At 37.2% G+C, this 20710-nt stretch overlaps 1 protein-coding gene across 2 annotated transcripts in view; it reads right to left on the minus strand.

Annotated features, from left to right (window-relative positions):
• Positions 1-20710, minus strand: part of enah (ENAH actin regulator) — a 148940-nt gene that overhangs the window by 114608 nt on the left and 13622 nt on the right. The window contains exon 1 of one of the 2 annotated variants that reach the window (XM_067417854.1): positions 6889-7027. The exons of the other annotated variant lie outside the window; for it this stretch is intronic. Coding sequence (XP_067273955.1) covers positions 6889-6902 — 14 coding nt within the window. The 5' untranslated portion in view covers positions 6903-7027. Of the gene's footprint in view, positions 1-6888; positions 7028-20710 lie in introns of those variants that run through there. 2 annotated transcript variants of the gene reach the window in all.

The following is a 20710-nucleotide window of genomic DNA, read 5'->3' on the forward strand; positions in this document are numbered from 1 at the left end:
AGAGAAAACCGATTTTCATTCACAAAAATCGTCGTAAACTAAAAACTCGAATTAATTCATAAAATCGATTTATCGCCCAGCCCTAATTTATTGTGAATATTAAAATGCTTTACATTTTCAGTGTTAAATAGTCTTTCGAAATAAAAGTTTATTGATCTTTGAAAAGGTGTACCTGCATTACTATGCCATTATCATTATTTTACTACAATATTATTATTTATCGCAATCATTTCTGGGCAATTTATTGTCCAGCTAAATTTGTTATGACAGGTCTGTGTGTGTAGCTTACATTTTGACCAGCTGAGAACTCATGAAGGGCTTATAAAATGTGTAAAGGAGTCAAAACAGCAGCAGGGATCCCTCAGTCACACACACAAACGAAGACCTGCTGTGACCAAACTGCAGTGTTCACACTTCACAATGAATCGCACTAACAGAGCAATCGCACCTGGGTTTGTTTTGATTGAACCAAACAGGCCGTTCACAATCTGTTGGTCTTATTGTCAATGGGTGTGTTCACACTACACCCATTGACAATAAGACCAACAGATTGTGACCAGCCCACTTTAATGACTTGAATACTTTATGAGCCATGCCTCCCCGAAAAAAAAAAACAAGGCCAAACATGCTTAAAAATCAAAATACATGGCAACACTGCAATAGAGTGCTCTGTTGGATTGGATTTAAAACTTCATGAAAGCAAAAAATGTTCACTCTTGTTTTCCATTTCATTGATGGAACACACAAATATTTTGAGAACAGTGAGTGTTAAATCGCACTCCAGCAAATGTGCAAGTACAAGCAACAGAGTCTCACGTTTTGAGAGCAGCGCAGTTACGCAGGAATCAATTAGCTGCTCTGGATCTGAGAGCAGTATGCTAATAAGCTACGCTACGGACTACTTCAACAGCAAACGTACACCTTTCAAATCTCAGATTGACTGTAGTTGGCGTGCAACATCCCAGATTTGTCAGGCACTGAGAGAGCCACCTGGAAGCAACAGGTTCCCGTGAGTGGGCGGCGCAGTCGGGTCAGGCTGAGAGTGTGAAACCTTGAGCCCGGCATCGGCGGAACACATGGTGCATGGGAGGATGCATGCAACACCTCTGCTTATAAACCACATGTCCACAGGAGGCCTGGCACTGCCGTTTCAAGCTTTGTGCCTTTGCAGGCAGCGGCAACACCACCATAGAGCCAGTATGGGCTTGTCCCTTTCTATAAAACCAGCACTCCACAAGAATACAAGTCCCTACATGAGCATCTTCCTTTCGCCATAGAAAGTCACAGTGGCTAGTCAGAATTGCTTTGCTTAACCTAAATATGGCCATTAAAAAAGCTCCAAAATAACGTGCTCTATTAATCTGAAAATATGAGAACCCACAATCATGTCTACTATATTGTGACTTGGGGTGAATATTTGCTCTGACAAATGCCTAGATTGAAGGGTTGCGTGATTAATAATTTTTTTATTGTGATATAAATGTCTGCTTCTCGCTATTAATTACAAGTAATTGTCACGATATTGTAGCCTGACGTGGTCATACTCAATTCCAGTCAGAATATGAGTCTGAAACTGCTCCATTGGGCTGTAATTATGGGGCGTGTTTCAACCGAAGCGGGAAAGACCTCAATTGGATAGACCTACAACCAATCAGAGCAACGAAGCGAAGCATTGTCAAATGTCACAGAACTCAACTGCACTGTGTTGCCAAGTCCGCGTTTTTTTTTTTCGCAGATTGTTTTCTATGTCCGCGGGTTGAAGCGACTATTATGTGATATATAGACCCATGAGTGCGAATTTTAGCAGGCAACCTTGCCAAAATAACACAAAGTTTACCCCCCAAACGGCATTCTCTCTCCACTAAGATGCAAATTCTGTCATTAATTACACACCCTCATGTTGTTCAACACCCGTAAGACACAAAAAATATATAATTTACCACTTTATTTACAAAAATATTGACCTGCAAGCCAGTAGGGGAAGAACCATGTGTTGACTCAAACCATGACGCATGCGTGTCGTGTTGACTCAAGACCGGAAGTTGTTCCATGAAAATGCTTTGGATAATATTATTTTGTAAATAGAGAGGTAAATTATGTTTTTTAAACAAACCACTTGAGTTGCTTTAAAAAACAGGTTAAACCACTGGAGTCACATGCAATACTTTAATGAGATCGTTGTATTGCGTTGGGAGTATTGCTACTAATGGAGGCACAGAAAGCTTTCGGATTTCTTCAAAAATATCTTAATTTCTTTCTTATCGTTGTATTGCTACTAATGGAGGCACAGAAAGCTTTCGGATTTCTTCAAAAATATTTTAATTTGTGTTCCGAAGGCGAGTAATGACAGATTTTGAGTATTTTGGGTGAATTAACTCAATTTTTCAGTCCAGTGTTGTAGTTAAGTCTTCCCAACCTGGCGACCATACTCGTGCTCTGCTCTCGCTCTCTCTCTGGGCTACAAGAAAAGCACTGATGATTTAACACTGAAAAAATACAGAGGCTGATGTTGAAGTTTAGTAATGTCATTTTGAAATTCTGCTCAAATTAAAGGGCCATACAGCAAGTCTGTGTTCCTTCCCGATGTCGCATCTGTGATTTACTGCTACTAAATCTGTGAGTGAACCATCTCTGTGACAAACTGTAATAAATCCAAACATGAAACTCGACCCTATTGTTTGCGATCATGATTGGTGAATAAATGCACTTATGCAAAACCTCTGTGCTACAATAGAAAGTAAAAAAATATATATTTTGTATTAAGATTAGAAGTCACCCTTTTTTCATTTCCATTAGATGATGCCATCATAGTCCATGCACAACCTAAAGGGCTATTAGGTGAACGATTTAATGATTATCATGCAGCCCTACTAGATTCGATTATTAGTATTTATAAAATTACAATGCACCATGAAACTTGCTCAACTTGAGTTGATCCAAATCAATAGTTTTAGTAAAAAACATAATATTATGCCAATAAAAAATACATTTGAACTCAATCAAAAATACAATAAATGTAATTAATATACTTTGGCAATTAACTGTAGTAATCATAATCAAATATATTCAATCATATTTAATTTTCAGCAGATGCCTTATAAATCAATGTATTTTTACATCTATAATTGCTCAAAGCTGAAATGCAAAACCATGCGAATGACTTTACCTTAACATATGCAAGAACTCTATCCTGCCCCTAGCAACAACCTCCCAGTATGCTGCTGTATTCTAATATATGTGACAGCAGACAGACAGACTGACTGCTAGGGTCTGGCTCCAAGCAGGATTCCAAACAAAACTCAAACCATCTCAATGTCACATTAAAAACTAAATGCTTCAATAGGCATCAAGCATTAAATGACATTAAAACCATCAAGAATCACTGCATTGCTTTACATAAAACTTTTGGACTTAAGTGTTTAAAGGTGCTGTATGTAAGTTTCTTGACTGTACTAAAGCATAAAAATGGCATAATAAATTTGCAGATATTTCAGAAACATGCCAAGTTCACATACATGTTTCACTGGGGGGAAAACAGTTCAACAGCCACTTATTCTACTTTGAAATGTGTGTTCTGTGTCGGAATATCTGTTTTTATTTTGGTCCGTGTGATCCCGCCCACTGCCAATTTACCCAATTTTGTTTCAACATTCCGGGTTGCCAGCGTATTTTAGCCATGGAGGCCAGCAAACAAAGATATCGCAGATTCTACCCAACCTAAAAAACCTCTAGCTGTCAATATAACACTGCACCTTTAAATTTCAAATGAACTCAATACATCAGTATAGCCCCTAGCAGTAGAAAGACCATGAATCATCTGAAGTGGTGAGGATACGACTCATCCGGCCTTAGACTAAACAGACCTCTGAATAGTGCTGACAGAAGAGTTTCTTCATACCAACACTTACAGGCAAAACCTTACAAAAGGTTAAGTGAGGTCACCAAAAAATATACCACATTATGATCACTACTGACCCGGGGTGCCTTTCCCAAAAGCCTTGTTATGCAACTAACGGTCACCATTTCCATTGAACTGGATTGGGTAACAACAGAACTTGCAATCATAGCCGGCTTTGGGAAGCACACCCCAGCGTGGTAGAAACAGAAGTCAAGGAGATACAGGACTAATTCATTGTTATTTTGCTATTTACATACACATCCTTTCACTAAAGCTAATAATCATATGGTTTTGATTTTAGATCGCATCCAGTAAAAAAAAATGGTTCTGAATAAGCCAATTTTCACTTTCACTTCAAAAAGATGGAGGAATGAAGACTGTGCCCTTCAAATTTGCAAAAAGAACAGCAGAAGGCCACAGGGCTCTTGTGTTCTCTGCACTCTCAGAAGCAGACAGACAGAAAAATCCCCAGATCAGTACCAAACATCATCCTCTGAATAACAAATGGAGGGAAGTAACGCAGCACTGTACATATTCACTCGTTCTTCCTCTTTTACATAATAATAATAATAATAATAATAATAATAATAATAATAATAATAATAATAATAATAATAATAATAGACAGGTCACTTGTAAAGATGTTAACTAAGGAAGCATCACAGATGATTTCACTGGGACACCAGCTATGCCGAGGGGTAGAAAGAGACTGGATTAGTGCAAGCAGGACAAGCAAGGCAATGCTAATGATCTACTGCAGCACAGACACAAAGACCCATACAGAGTATCAATATCCCATGCAAGCAAACACATACGGTGCATGGTTCCAGGTGACTTATTCAGCAATTACTTCAATCAGCTCAGCAAACTATAATGACTGTATATGCCAGATGCCTGCTGCGTCATGACAGAGAGCCTTGTAAACCAACAGATTTTATATTTAGACCCTTGTTAGCATATATGAAAAAAAGAAAACGAAAAAAAACCAGCTGAATCCTATTATATAATATCACAAAGCCAAGAAAGAATCTCCCAAAATAGCATGCATCATTTCAACATTCAAGCACACAGACAAAATAAATGTTTAAAAAAAAGATATTAAGCAGGATTTCCCATTCATTTGCAAATACAGGAAAAGTGTGTGTATGTATAAGTGCATGTGTGTATATGTACATGTGTGTATACATATATGTGTATGTATGTGTGTATATACATACATACACGTGTATATACATATATGTACACACACAATGTATGCATGTATATATGGGAGAGTGTGTGTGTGGGGGGGGGGGCATGTTTTTGTGACATATGAGGACACAAATGTGTATAATGACATGGGTATGACATTGGCCATGTCCCCACTTTTCAAAATGCTTATAAATCATACAGGATGAGGTTTTTTTAGACAGTACAAATGCAGAATGTTTCCTGTGATGGGAAGGTTTAGGGGTAGGGGGATATAAAATACAGTTTGTACAGTATAAGAACCATTATGCCTATGGAGTGTCCCCATATGTCACAAAAACAAACGTGTGTGTGTGTGCATGTAGTATGTTGATTATATAAATCGTATGGTCTATGTTGATTATATAAAAATTATATATGTATGTGTATTATTTATTTATTATGAATAAATGACACGTCAGTACTTCAACAGATTTTAGAAATGAACACACATGGTGCTCATCTATAAGCAAAACAAGCAAATCAAAAAGGCATGAAAGTTTAAACAGACAGAACAGTGGAATAACACTCACAAATCAACTTTTTTATACTGAAGGTGCACCTACAGTACACGCCAAACAAAAAGCATCTGGAGATTTGTAAACACTTGTAAAAATAAGACTTGTGAGACTTGTCTTACAGAAACCACTTTGACAGAGGTGACTGTCAAAATCATTTTGAAAACAAGTCGGTTGAATTTGTACAGTGCTCTTCTTAATTCACATTGCTTCAAAGCAGCTTAACAGAAAACAGTGTCTAAGTACTCCTAGTGATAAAAAGGCAACAATGACAATGAAAAAGCTACAAAATCACACAATACTGTGATTTTGAACCAACTGTTTTGTACATAAAACCTGTCTGACTACACTGCTGAGCTCATTTACATATACACTGAGGAAAAGGAAAAAAAGCCACATCATTCCCCATCTGTTAAGGATATATGCACATGCTGGTGAGTTGCTAATTTATTGTTGAGACAGGAGCATAGTTCAGCAAAAACATCAAAACCCAGCTGGCTGTGTGGGGAGAAAGCAAACCACAATGACTATTAGAATCCATTGATTCATGATACCTTACACACAATATCTAATGAGAATGGTTTGTACTAATTTCTACAAACCTGGATACACCAACACAACTTTAATTTGGCATAATAATATTTAAAAACAAAACTGTATCACTGCTTAAGTGCATTTAACCTTTATACTGTACTTTAAAAACATGTTTGGTTGGCCTATATATAACATTTGTAAATAAAATTGATTTAACTTAAAATTAACTTGGATTGAAATTCAGTTAATTTATGATATTTAATTCATATTTAAAAATGATTAAATAGATATACTTGATCAAGTATTATACTGTATTTACTGTACACGCTATTTTAACCGTCACACTCTGATAAGCACATTTATTTTGGTGCTTTTGCCTACACCCTTCTCTGGGCTCAAAATAATTAGGTTGGTCACTCCGTTCATCCTAAATTTAACATAAGGTGGTTGAGTTTAATATTCACTTTATGTTGCGATAACCTCAATCCACTTTTACTTCAAGTTAAAACCTAATCAGCAAAAGCCAAAGGGTATACTTTATCGTCTCTATTTTTACTCAGACATCAGAGAACACCAAGATTAGTTATCAGGAAAGGCATCAAGTACGATTACTTTCCCATATGTTCATGATACAGAAATATCCAGAATTCATTTACAATAAATCCTCTACACGTCCACGCGCCTCAACCGACCACTTTCTTGGAGACTTACACGTCACGTGTCATTGCTGCGTGTTCCAAGCCTCCACCCGTAAGGAGTCTACCTACTCCTGTCCTTCTCTAAAGTTTCCAGATTCCTCTGAGCCCGAGATGTCCTCAAAGCTGTCAGTTTCCAGACGAGTCTGTGGGACTCGGAGACGGAGCCGGGACAGGCTTTGTCGTTAGGACCCCTCCCTCAGGGTTAAATCGGTCCGGCTGGGCAGTCCCCTCAATGTCCCCGCTCCCCAAAATAAACCTGCTGACTGAAGGGTGTCATCATGAGCTCACTGACTTTTTTCTCTTTCGCCCTACGTCTCTCATTCGTTTCCCAACTGGGGCAGTGGAGCAGTGACAGTTCATTTACTGTCTATTAAATCAAACCCAGATGGGATGATACAAGTCTAACAAGCATGAATGATGACTGGTAGTTAAAAAGCTCTGCTTCTATGAAGGTCACAAGAGGGCTACAAACCACAGGCTTTGAAATTAATGCAGTATTATGATGAATTCTACTTTATTAGGTCTTGGTCAACTTTCAGAATTGATCATTCACATCAACATGCTACTTCCCAAATTTATCAATTGGCTCCATTTCAAATTTGTCGGAATCTGAATTGAAATGAGCACACTTCATAGGACGGTGAACTGCAATGACAGAAAGAGGGATTCATGGAACCTTCTTCAGGTTCGACATCATATTTTCAATTTTCACAACTAGAGTTCACAAGTTTTTTTGTTGTTGGAAAAGACGTTTCATTTGCTGAACAATCAGTATGATGTCAAACAACAGTACAATCCATTGAACACTATTTCTATCCCTCACAGCTTTGTTTCAATTCCTGTCAACAACAAAAAATGTATAGCTACACTGATTAAGCTCTATTGTAATACAAAGAAACTGCAACTAATGCATTCTGGGAAAATAAGTGTTCTTTACATTTTTAAAGTAAGAATGAACAAATGGTTTTAAAACTTTAATGACCCTGGACGTCATTGTCCTCATTCACTTTTTAAAGTTAGACATCAACCTTCTTAGTATTCCGCAATCAATTCATTATAAACAATATAACAAGAAAAAAATATTATAAAATAATGCCCGTTTTAAACATTTTTGTAAAAAAACAAATACAAAAAAATAATTGTATAGGGTCACTAATGACCTGAGGTGTGTGTACGTATTTTTCTTTTACACAACCATAATTGAATCTCTGAGGACTGAATAAGTGCAATTCACCTTTTTTCCGCAAGGTGACAACGTCATACACAATGAAGTGATGGTTCACTCATAGTTACGGCAGGCAAAAAAAACCCGGAAAAATAAGTATCATCAACAAACCTTGAAATGGCTGAGCAATGTACTACAGAGGATGTATTGAACACAATCAGATATATGTGTCACTGTCTCTTGATGGTGCATCTGGATGAAGATGCTGTCAGTGATAAAAATGTTGACTTGAAGATGTTGAAAATGATAGTTTTGAGAATATGTTTGAGATTGCCAATTTGAGCCCGATGCTAAATGTACTGGGAAATGAGCTCTGATGAGGTTCTAAACTTACAAGCTCCAAAATATGCTTTATTTTATTCTTCTGTAATTGTAACACTAGGAGTTGTATATTATTGTAACAGAGATCCTTGTTGGATATAGATCCAGGTCGCTAAAGACCAAATATTTAATAATTAATTGGTGAAAACAAGCTGTCAGGCCCATATTCAAAATGTTTAAACTCTTTTCTCTTCACAAACACTTTTCTTATTATTATCGGATCTTATCGTGTGTGTGTGTATACAGTGCCTTGTAAGTATTCGGCCCCCTTGAACTTTGCGACCTTTTGCCACATTTCAGGCTTCAAGCATAATGATATGAAACTGTCATTTTTTGTGAAGAATCAAAAAGTGGGACACAATCATGAAGTAGAACGAAATTTATTGGATATTTAAAACTTTTTTAACAAATCAAAAACTGAAAAATTAGGCGTGCAAAATTATTCGGCCTCCTTAAGTTAATACTTTGTAGCGCAACCTTTTGCTGCGATTACAGCTGTAAGCCGCTTGGGGTATGTCTCTATCAGTTTTGTACATCAAGAGACTGACATTTTTGCCCATTCCTCCTTACAGAACAGCTCGAGCTCAGTGAGGTTGGATGGAGAGCGTTTGTGAACAGTAGTTTTCAGTTCTTTCCACAGATTCTCGATTGGATTCAGGTCTGGACTTTGACTTGGCCATTCTAACACCTTGATATATTTTTTTTTTAACCATTCCATTGTAGATTTTGCTTTATGTTTTGGATCATTGTCTTGTTGGAAGACAAATCTCCTTCCCAGTCTCAGGTCTTTTGCAGACTCCATCAAGTTTTCTTCCAGAATGGTCCTGTATTTGGCTCCATCCATCTTCCCATCAATTTTAACCATCTTCCCTGTCCCTGCTGAAGAAAAGCAGGCCCAAACCATGATGCTGCCACCACCATGTTTGACAGTGGGGATGGTGTGTTCAGGGTGATGAGCGGTGTTGCTTTTACACCAAACATAACGTTTTGCATTGTTGCCAAAAAGTTAAATTTTGGTTTCATCTGACCAGAGAACCTTCTTCCACATGTTTGGTGCGTCTCCCAGGTGGCTTGTGGCATGTAACTTTAAACAACACTTTTTATGGATATCTTTAAGAAATGGCTTTCTTGCCAGTCTTCCAAAAAGGCCAGATTTGTGCAGTATACGACTGATTGTTGTCCTATGGACAGAGTCTCCCACCTCAGCTGTAGATCTCTGCAGTTCATCCAGAGTGATCATGGGCCTCTTGGCTGCATCTCTGATCAGTCTTCTCCTTGTATGAGCTGAAAGTTTAGAGGGACAGCCAGGTCTTGGTAGATTTGCAGTGGTCTGATACTCCTTCCATTTCAATATTATCGCTTGCACAGTGCTCCTTGGGATGTTTAAAGCTTGAGAATTTTTTTTGTATCCAAAACCGGCTTTAAACTTCTCCACAACAGTATCTTGGACCTGCCTGGTGTGTTCCTTGTTCTTCATGATGCTCTCTGCGCTTTAAACGGACCTCTGAGACTATCAAAGTGCAGGTGCATTTATACAGAGACTTGATTACACACAGGTGGATTCTATTTATCATCATTAGTCATTTAGGTCAACATTGGATCATTCAGAGATCCTCACTGAACTTCTGGAGAGTTTGCTGCACTGAAAGTAAAAGGCCCGAATAATTTTGCACGCCCAATTTTTCAGTTTTTGATTTGTTAAAAAAGTTTGAAATATCCAATAAATTCCGTTCCACTTCATGATTGTGTCCCACTTGTTGTTGATTCTTCACAAAAAATTACAGTTTCATATCATTATGTCTGAAGCCTGAAATGTGGCAAAAGGTTGCAAAGATCAAGGGGGCTGAATACTTTCGCAAGGCACTGTGTGTATGTATGTATGTGTGAAATATGTATATAGTATAGTTTAAGTTTTATAAATGAGACTTTTGTATAAAATAAAATAAATGTAATTATATTTAATTAGGATGAATTACCTACTCTCTGAAAAATGTTTCAACCCATGTTTGGGTTAAATGGTCTATGTATTCGAATGTATGAATTAATATTCAAATTAAAATGACCTAATTCAAATGATGTAATTAATAAAATAATAAAATGAATAAGTTAATAAAAGTAAGTCAAATAGCAATTATGCACTTTGCTATCGGAATTCAAATTCAGGAACTGAGTTGTAATTTTAAAGGCATTGCTAATTCAATTCTGAATAGTGCACAGTACTCACCTCTGCTTTCAAATGTTCCAAGTGTTAAGGAACAAGAGGCTAAACACTCTAAACTCGACCCTAAGGTCTATTTCCACTCAAGTAAGCAAATTCAGTACATGTTGTAGTGATGTAACTGGCAGACAAGGGGTTAGTCCTTCAGTCCGAGGAAGCTTTTCTAAAGTTACCATGGTGAGGAGCTCTGCGGTGAAATCCTATCCTCGAAAGAGAAACCAAACTGCAAGTCTGAATGAGCCGGGATCCAAACAGAGGACCACTATTAAATAGGTCCCTTAAAATGCAGACAACCCTGTATCTTTCTCAAAGCTAACCTTTCAATGCTGGCCATTTGTTGAACTGGTCTCTATGGTGACTTGGCCTCGTCTGTCCATCTGAAGAGATGGGACCGATAGACTTGGAGGGGAAAGAAAAAGGAACAAAACTTTTGCTGTTCTCAGACTATCTGGAACTTGGTCGAAACATTCAGGAGGACAGCCAAAATCATTTTTCTCCATCTCTGGTTTGGAACAGTTGAGAGTTTTTGTGGTGTTTTACATAGCAAGTAAAGCTTGGGTGAAATCCCATAGTAGCAACCACAGTGAGGGCCTGCATGTTGTTATTGAGGAACTGAGGAGCAATACAATAATTCAAGCATATAGTCTGGCAGGGTTTGATCTGAATTCTCAAATGAAAACCTCTGCGGCAGGGAGTGTTTGCTAGCGACAGGGTGTTGCTACAACAACGTGAAGGTAAAGCACGCTGTGAAATGCAGTTTTTGTCTTTGAGCTTGTAAATGTTGCCAAACATGTCTCACCAAGTGCAACCAATGCCCTAAATAATGTGACAATCAACCAACCGCAGGTGACAACTCTGGGTTTTACTGCCACTGCTTTGAATGAAAGAAAAAAAAAAAAAGAAAAAAAAACCCTTTCTAAACATAAACAAGAAACATACACTTCAGGCTGTGGCCTTCTTGTAGCAGCTGCCAAACTTGTGTCTAGTTGTTGACAGCGCTGACTATAGAGCTCTACACCCAGTTTCTCAGGAAATACTACAGCAGCCTCTGGCCATCAGCATTCAGCATCTCTATACAACCAAAGTAGCCGCTGGACACTGCTTTCAGATACACTTTCCTTTCTATATTGAATCCCAGAGAACTGCTGTTATATGGAATCAGGTAAATATTCAAACAGAAAATAAACAAACATTCTCCATGTCAGCAAACTTCAGAGCTATTTGCCCATTGCATTAGATAACTTCTTTGCTAATGCTTTACAAATAAGGTTACATCTGTAACATTAGTAAATGCATTAGGAATCATGAAATACTGCACAATACTTTTATACATTATTAACATTTTAAGGTTTATAAATGAATGTGTTATGAACTAACATGAATTAAAAAGTTAGTTTTGTAACAATATGACGGTGAGTAAATGATCATTTTGGTTTTAGGGTGACTACTATCCCTTTAACAATGAGCATTTTCATAGATAAAATAATGCTGTAAAAAGTTCCTTGTCAGATACCTAATGCATTAAGTAATATTAATGAATTGAACCAAGGTTAAAATCGAGAATAAATATCTGGATCAAAGAGCACACCCTTAAAAACGTCAGGGAACAAAACCACACGGTTTGTCTAGGCTGTGAAAGCCTCGTCTCTTAACTTGGTCAACTAAAAAAACCCAGGTCACCCTCGGTGCTCTGTCACTCAGCTTACGAGCAGATTTCAACAGGCAAAAGCTGGATCTAGCGCTTCAGTGATGCTGAGACCATAATCCCTAAATCTTTTAATATCATGTACAAAATTTTCAGACAGAGGAGAGAAAAGTCATGGACAAAGATGAGGTCTAATAGCTGGGTCAATAATCGATGGTAGGAGTGGGCAGAATGACAAAACCATATCATGTGTATCATAATCCACCTAATCTTGCTGGGAATGCAAAAAAAAAAAAACACATATATTATATATATATATATATATATATATATATATATATATATATATATATATATATATATATATATATATATATATATATATATATATATATATATATAGTTTTTTTTTTTATCCACTAAATTAACTAAGTATCATTAGTTAATTTAGTGGATAAACAAAAATAATCCATTTAGTGGATTGTTTTGTTTATCTACTAAATTAATTCCAGTATCATTTTATTTTACTTTTTTGGGGGTTGGGGTTAGTGGTCATAAACCACTAATAAAATCACTAAAGTATTCATTACAACACAATGGTAAAATTGGCATCACTATAACAAAAGCTTCACACTATGTCAAAACTCAATTACTCAAATTAAAAGTTAATGTGACCGAGTATCAATTCAATTCCATATTAATGAGTCAAGTTCTACCATTATGATCTTATGAATACGATTTATTAATAAATGCCACCCTTGGGCAGGCCCTTCACCAAAGGGGTGGGGGGTAATTTTCATAATAATAATAATAATAATAATAATAAAGTCATTGAGTGACGTGGATGTGACCATTCATGTATCCCATTATGAATCATCTTCAGCTGCGTTTAGCTCTCATGAGCACTAATCTCTACAACACTAACTTTAAATAACACATACTCTTCAGAAATATCAATCAGAAGCTTAGGCTGAGTGTGTGTAAGGACTGGCCATGGACTAGAATGGAATTTTCTTACTCAAACCACTAACTGCTGCTGCTTCTGATTGCTTTTAGAGGGTAAAGCTGGCCATTGCTGCTGGTATAGGATCAGTTAACTAACATCATAAGAGCATATTGGCAAAACATTTAGTAAACGTTCCAGCTCGTATCCGTGTTTCCGCTCTGGATACCATCAAAGGTTTCTATTTACAACATGTTTTCCCAGCGTTGAGCCAATGTAGCCAATCACAACATCTGTTGATTTTTATATATCACAATGGCCAATCAGAAGAGTATAAGTTAGCACTGAATAAAAACTTTTGAGCAGCTACTAGAGTTCTGCGCATTTGTAAATATTCTCATTATAACAAACTATTATGTAAAAAGATATTCAATGTGCAGAAAAAAGGAACTTTATGTATTTATAAATGATTTTTTCACTTGGAGATCCACCATCCCCAACTATTTTAAAGGATAAGTTCACCCAAAAATGGAAATTATACTATTAATTACCCAACCTTATGTTTTGCTAGCTTACCACTGGGCGACACGGCATGCACGCGATGCCGACACAGGAGCTAGCCTATGGTGAGCCGCCGTTCTGCTGTAGGACTTGGAAGTGCTACACTGTATACACAACATCAACAGCGTAAGAGACTTGCACAGATGAGAAGAGATGGTTGAATAAAGTGGTTATTTTTGTATGTCTTATATACATCTTAATTTGTGTTCCGAAGATGAACAAAGGTCTTACCAGTTAGAATGACATGAGGGTGAGTAATTAATGACAATTTACATTTTTGGGTGAACTTTTAATGGTGAGTATTCCCAAAGTCTTTCAATTTGCCACAGATGTACATATTTTTATTGCCATTTTGTATGTATTGTTTTTATTATTATTGTGTTGTTGATGGAATTGAAGAGCTTTTGTGACATGTTCATGAAGTGTATGCATAATGCAAATGAGTTTGTGTAGTTTTAGGCTAGACTACCTGTGGTAATCGTGGTGTTGTTTTAATATAGATCTATAGTTGACCTAGAAGGATATAGGCCACTTGTCCAATTAACTCAGGACATAATAGTCATTGACCAAGTACACATTAGCATATTGACTGTTTTTGATCACAAAACTGATACATTGCATTGATTGTGGGCAAGTCAATTGTTTGGGATGGAACATAGAGTATTCTCCAGGATTACATTTCCTCTTAGGAAACATCTTACAAAAAGATCCACAGGAATCTTAACATATCTAGAAGATCGTGATTATTTATCCTTCTTCTTTAGCGCATTATGACTACATATTTTTAAATGACACAGAAAAACTTTGAACTGAATTGCGCACGAGTGGTCACTGACCAGTAATCAACTGATGGTTTAGGATTTTAGGACAGGCAATGCATTGTAAAAAAATATATATATAAATAAAAAATAAATAAATATGAATTTTGTAAAAATAAAAATAAAAATAAAAATGAACAATATAATGAGACTAAGCAGCAGATTGCATAATTGTGATAAGCCAGAACACAACTGCATAATTTGCATATATAAATAAATAAATAAATTGATCAATATATAAAACACCAATTTAATACCTAATTAACAACAAGTTAAATGAACCTAAATACCTAATAAAACTATCGCAAACCAACTAAACTTGACAACCTAGCCAACTAATTTAGCCTGGGAAAACCCAGACAACTTCTGGCAAATTTAGATTTGCTCTGCAAGTAGTCTGGCAAAGAGCTCATTCAAACCCATTTCCAATCTGGTGAAATCACAGCACCAATCAGAAACGTTCCGGCGGGTTTTATACGATGACGACAGCGCAGCAGCGGCTGTGGACCATCACTCGTGTGAATCAGCTATCGCGTCTGTTTTAAGCGATTAAAACGTTTCCTTTTCGTTAAAACCAAGCAAAGAACAACACTCGGCTACAAGATGTGGATTACACCGGCTACTTTGATGCGGAGGATGGGGAGTGTGATCATGTGCTAACGCCACACAGCAGCTCTGGATCTGGCCTTTATGTGCTTTTTTCCTCACACTAGATCTGGTAGTCATGTAAAAAATGTAAATAATTGTAAATAAATAACTAGCGTAACTATGCTCAAGTCTGAAAATTTTCTAACACATCTAAAATGACTGAATTTGAATAAAGTTTGAGACACAATTTTCCAAAGACTCCTCAATATTATTTTATTTTCAAAATATTGCAAATCATGTTCTAAACGCAAATGCTTTACAACAGGGGCAAATGCGATCAGAACTTGATGTTTTCTGTTTGATCATCAATCCAAGATGTTTCAGTCTGCCTGAAATGCTATTAGGTTTTCCAACTTTTGCAAAAATGTTGATGGAGTGGCGGTGGACACCAGCTATTATCATATTTATTTTATAACAACGGCAAAAGTCTTCAGAAGCCATTGCAACATCTTCCTCAAAATCACAAACAGAGAATTGCTGTCTCTGATGATTCTCCGTCGCTCTGCTACATCATCGTCCGTTGGTGACGCCCCTTTGGAAATGATTTGTCTATGAAGCTTTGCCAGACCAACTCAGTTACCACTGAGAATGGTCTGGTTTTAACCAGGCTACAACTAATTACCAAATGACTAACCAACTACATACATACTCAACAACCATCAAAATAAAATTAAAAAAAATTGGTTTATAAAATTAAGTGACTATTTGTTAAAAAACACTTGAGAAAAATTATTTTGCATGTTTTAGTTACAACTAAACCAAAAGCAGAGCGGTCATCTCCCCCAAAATAAACTCTGAACCAAACTGAAATAATGTTCTCATTAATACCCCACTGAGTCTAGGGATGTGTTTGAGTCTTTCTATCCCGCTTTCACTGAGGTAATCAAGTCCACATGGAGGTAAGAGTGAGCCGCTCCGGTACCAAACATGGCAATCAGTGTGTGATGAGTCATGCTCCCTTTTAAGCTGCCTTAACCCCCTGCTTTCCATTTTTCACTCACGGAGAATAGCTCTCGAGTCAGAGAACTGGATGCGTGCGGGTCTCCACATTCCACTCAAAGCTGGAACTTTAAGTGATCTGGATTGTTGAGCTCATCAGTACAAGCTGGGGCTACTCCAAAGAGGACCAAAAAAAGAGAAAGAAAAATCACAGCATACTTTCCACCTCTTCAGGCTATCAGTCATGAGGGCACCAAACTGATGCTGAGCACTAAAGCAGCACAGTACACTTTAAGTAGGGTTGGATGAAGTCCAAATACCATGAATACCAAATTGGCATCAGGAAATGTCTACAGTGAAACAATCGCAATGGACGATAACATTGGGCGGTTGTATGTGAGCATTAAGCTATGTTATGTGGCACGACATTTGGCTTTAGATAAAACTAACAGAGGATGTAGCTCTGAAATAACATTACCACAAACGATCCTGAGGGCTTGTGGTGTGATCTGCACCACTGTTTTGCACTAGAAACATGTTTGGATGGAAACATGCCGGGGTCCGGCATTGGCCTAGTTTGTATAGCCTATAATTCGTTTGCCATTTTTTGCACAATAAAACTAATCTTTAGGGATTAAATTGTGTTAATTAAACTGTTTTGATTATATTGTAATCAGGAACAACTTAATTTGCCGGGATCACGATACCGGCTCAACATTGTGATGTCTGTTTGATAATTTACTGGCCCAACCCTAACTTTCAACCAAGCTGAAAACCTCCATGATAGGTAGACTTCACTCAGTTATGATGAAAGACAATGTGAACCATGCCAGATTAATGTGGTTAGCCAATCCCAACAGAGATCGTTTATATACTAAAATGTAAAAGTTGATAATAAGGTTGATATGATTTTTTAAGTGCCCCAATTATGGTATTTAAATTTTTCCTAATTTTGTTTCTTGAGGTTTACATACATCAAAGGTCAAAATCAGTCCCTCTAAATCTCTACTTTCCATAAACCTGCTCTGCTCTGATTGGCCAGACGGTCCAGTCTGTTATGATTGGTAGTCTGTGTGTTGGAAGCTAACTCTCCAATTACTATAACTGTACTTCAGCTTAGGAGGCTTCTACAGCGATTGTACACACTGTAAAGACAGCAACAACAACGTGGACCAAAACTCCATCGCAAAGACGACTTGAGAACCTTTCTCAGTTATACTCTACTCAGTTTAAGGTGCATTATGAGATGTTGCAGCTGGAATTCCTCACCATCAGCATTAAGAAGTGCATGTCCATAAACAAACCAATGTGTTTGTATTTCTAATTTCTTGCAGTGCCCTTGCGGGAACTGTACCAATAACATTGCATACATTAGCTGAGCACTAACTTGAATGACTTATGTAACATTTAAAGTTTGCAAAAAAAATCTTGCTCCACCCTTTATCTTTACTCAAAGTATAAGAACGACAGACAATCTGCATGCATAGACACAGTTTTAGGTAACAGTGAGCCCACAGCTGATTTGCAGTAGTATTTCAGTAAGACAATAATAATGCGAGTTAGCGGGGACCTACACAATATAAAACACAAAACTACATATTTTGAACACCTGGTAAAAAAATATATACAGCAATAATTAATCATACATACAGGTTGTGATTTTGAGGAGCAAGCTCATCCAAACAAACTGGGTAGTGACCATCTTTCAAGAGCAAGCATTTTGTGAATCCTGCGTTGAACTCAGAAATTTGAGAAACAGTCATCAGTAAAATGATGTTTGGGGGTGAGTCCAATTGTTTGCGGGTAGAAAGCACAAAATAGGATTGGATTTAGGACACGCTCAGGACCGTACAATGATAACGAATATGAATTACTAGAGAAAAAAAAAGGACTATTCACGTTAATACTTTTTAAGAACTGCTTGCACTCCCTTAGAATAAATGTACTAATATTTGAATCTCTTGCGTACATGAGTGCCTAGTCGTACGGCCAGGACATTCATCACATTTCATACAATCAGAAATCATACGGCCGTCTTCTATCGCACCATACACAAGACTACACACTGATTTCTCTTTCACAGTTTATTTTTTTTAGCATAGCCCAACGAAAAAGTCTGTATCTGATATTTACAATAATATTGCTTGATTTATTTAACATATATCATATCGCAATTCCATAGCAATTGCAAATTGAATTGTGAAAGCAACTTTAGCCTACAGTACTAAAAAGTTTTACTGGACTTATGAGGTACAAGTACAAGATTCCTTTACTGAGAGAAGCAATAATTTCCAGATGTGTTTACATTATTTATGGCATATATTAGCGGTTCAGAAATCAGTACTATATCTGTTAAGAATAATAAATATACAAACACAAATTATAAAGACACATTTTGGGTAAGCTGTTTATTTTCATTGAGTTTTACTTTTTACTTTCAAGCTGGTAAGCTGAAAAATTGCGCACCATTTGTGAGTTTTTTTCCCCACGCAGGTCATGAGAGTGGCTATAGCAGTCCATAACACAGCAAGTGTACACCATTAAAACATTTTTTTTAAACTATATAACAATTTTTAACATCTACCTCCACTACTACACATTCGCTTATGTTGTGTCCGTGTCCTAAAGTCCACGAATGTATTGCGTTGGTGACATCACGTTCCCATTCTCTATACCCTGATGTGCAACAAAGATCATACTAAGACAAGACAGAGTGTAATCCAAGGCACATTTGACAATAATGCTAAATGATCTGGCAGCATTTGTCTTAATTAAATCCCAACTGGCTGCAGGACCTTCATTACGAAGCAGAAGCCAGCCATGTGACCCTAGCCTGGCCCTGCGCTAACACCCTCTGCAGTCTCCAGGGACAGCTGCAAACTGCAATCACGCAAGACCATACAACCTCCCTTGGTTTAATGCTACATTCACCATACTATCAAATTATCCATCTCATAGGGATGAGAGTATATACAAATGGTCAGCATGAAGACTTATCTTGGTCTCAGCTTACCCATGTATATTAAAGATGCAACTGATCAATTCTTCCTCTGATGTTTATTTGACAAATATTCAGTAATATGTGGAATTCAATCTTCATAAAAAAGCATTATGAAGTGTACTTCACCTTCAAGGTTTAGTAGTTATATTAAGTGTAGGGTGTTTTAGAGAGAAAAAAATAGTGTATCCAGTCATTCAACAACTCTATGGCTTTAACGGGCAAGCTGTAGTTAATCACGCTGTGCGCTGCACGGCTCTTAAAGTCAGCCCAGACTCTCAAGTCAGCCAAAGAGTCCGCTTCGGGGGTTTTCAGCAAGACTGCAGCCTGTGCATTTTCAAGCCATCCAAAAGGAAAAAATCCTCAGTGGAACACAACCATATTCACATTTCCATTTGTTCTCAGACCCTATGGAGTATGTAATTGATTTAGATATTAACTGACTTTAAAATTGTACCATCTCACTCCTTTATAGGCTTCTTTATAGGGGTTTATTCTTACATGAGACTGGAAATAGAAATCTGACTCCAAGATAGAAACACTCATGTTAACTACTTCATTCATGCTGGTAAGCACTCTAGTTCACCGGACCAAACAATAGACCAACAAATTAATTAATTTCCGCACATCAGTTTAGAGAAGCTGTCCATTATAACAAACCATTAAGAATTATTTGTTTGAGCTATGACTCAAACATATCCTTCATATCTCAGAAGAGTCTTTAGTTTAATAATATTTAAACACTGTAAAAAAAATATCAATTCACTGAAATTCAATTTGGCCAACTGAAAAAATGGAGACATGATTTATTTTTTTACAATGATTATGCTATAATGATTCTTTCCGAAAACAGCCAGACTTGTGGCGGTGTGCAGTGGGTGGAGATAAAGAGTCACATGCACACACACGTTCATGTTGTTCACATTATATACACTGCGCCAACTGCCAACAAAACACACATTTGATGCAGTTTCACTCACCGCCTGAGGTTTCGATTCATGACCGGGAAGGGAAGAAGAAGAAAAAAAAAAAAAGAAGAAAAAAAAACCAAACATGATGCAGTTTCAACATTGCATAACTACGTTGCTGCTCCAGAAAAACAAACTGCATCCACTGTTTCCTTAACGGGTTATTTGGGAAATGGAACAATCTTTCCTCACAACCAGAAACACACTTCTTTAGTGGCATTGTTGATTTTGTGGTCTAAAAACCAAATGACAGCGCTGCCAATGGCTAGCCTGGTTTTACCAGACTCTCGTATATTTCATTTGTACATAGAGTCTGGCCACTCTCCATTGACAAGGGTTTATTTCCGCGAAGGCGGGCACCCTGTTGAGGTTTAAAACTATTGGATCTGCCCTGAGCCACTCTGGATCTGCCAAAACCAATCGCGTTTGGTCGTGACGTATGTCATGCGGCCTTCGCCTGTTTCACTCATGGAAATCCGACAAAATAAAAGTGCACATAAAGTGCCACCTCAGTAATAAAACCATAGGATAAAACCTAAAACTCGTGCATT

The sequence above is a fragment of the Pseudorasbora parva genome, chromosome 15 (genome assembly GCF_024679245.1).
Source record: "Pseudorasbora parva isolate DD20220531a chromosome 15, ASM2467924v1, whole genome shotgun sequence".
Classification (NCBI taxonomy): domain Eukaryota; kingdom Metazoa; phylum Chordata; class Actinopteri; order Cypriniformes; family Gobionidae; genus Pseudorasbora; species Pseudorasbora parva.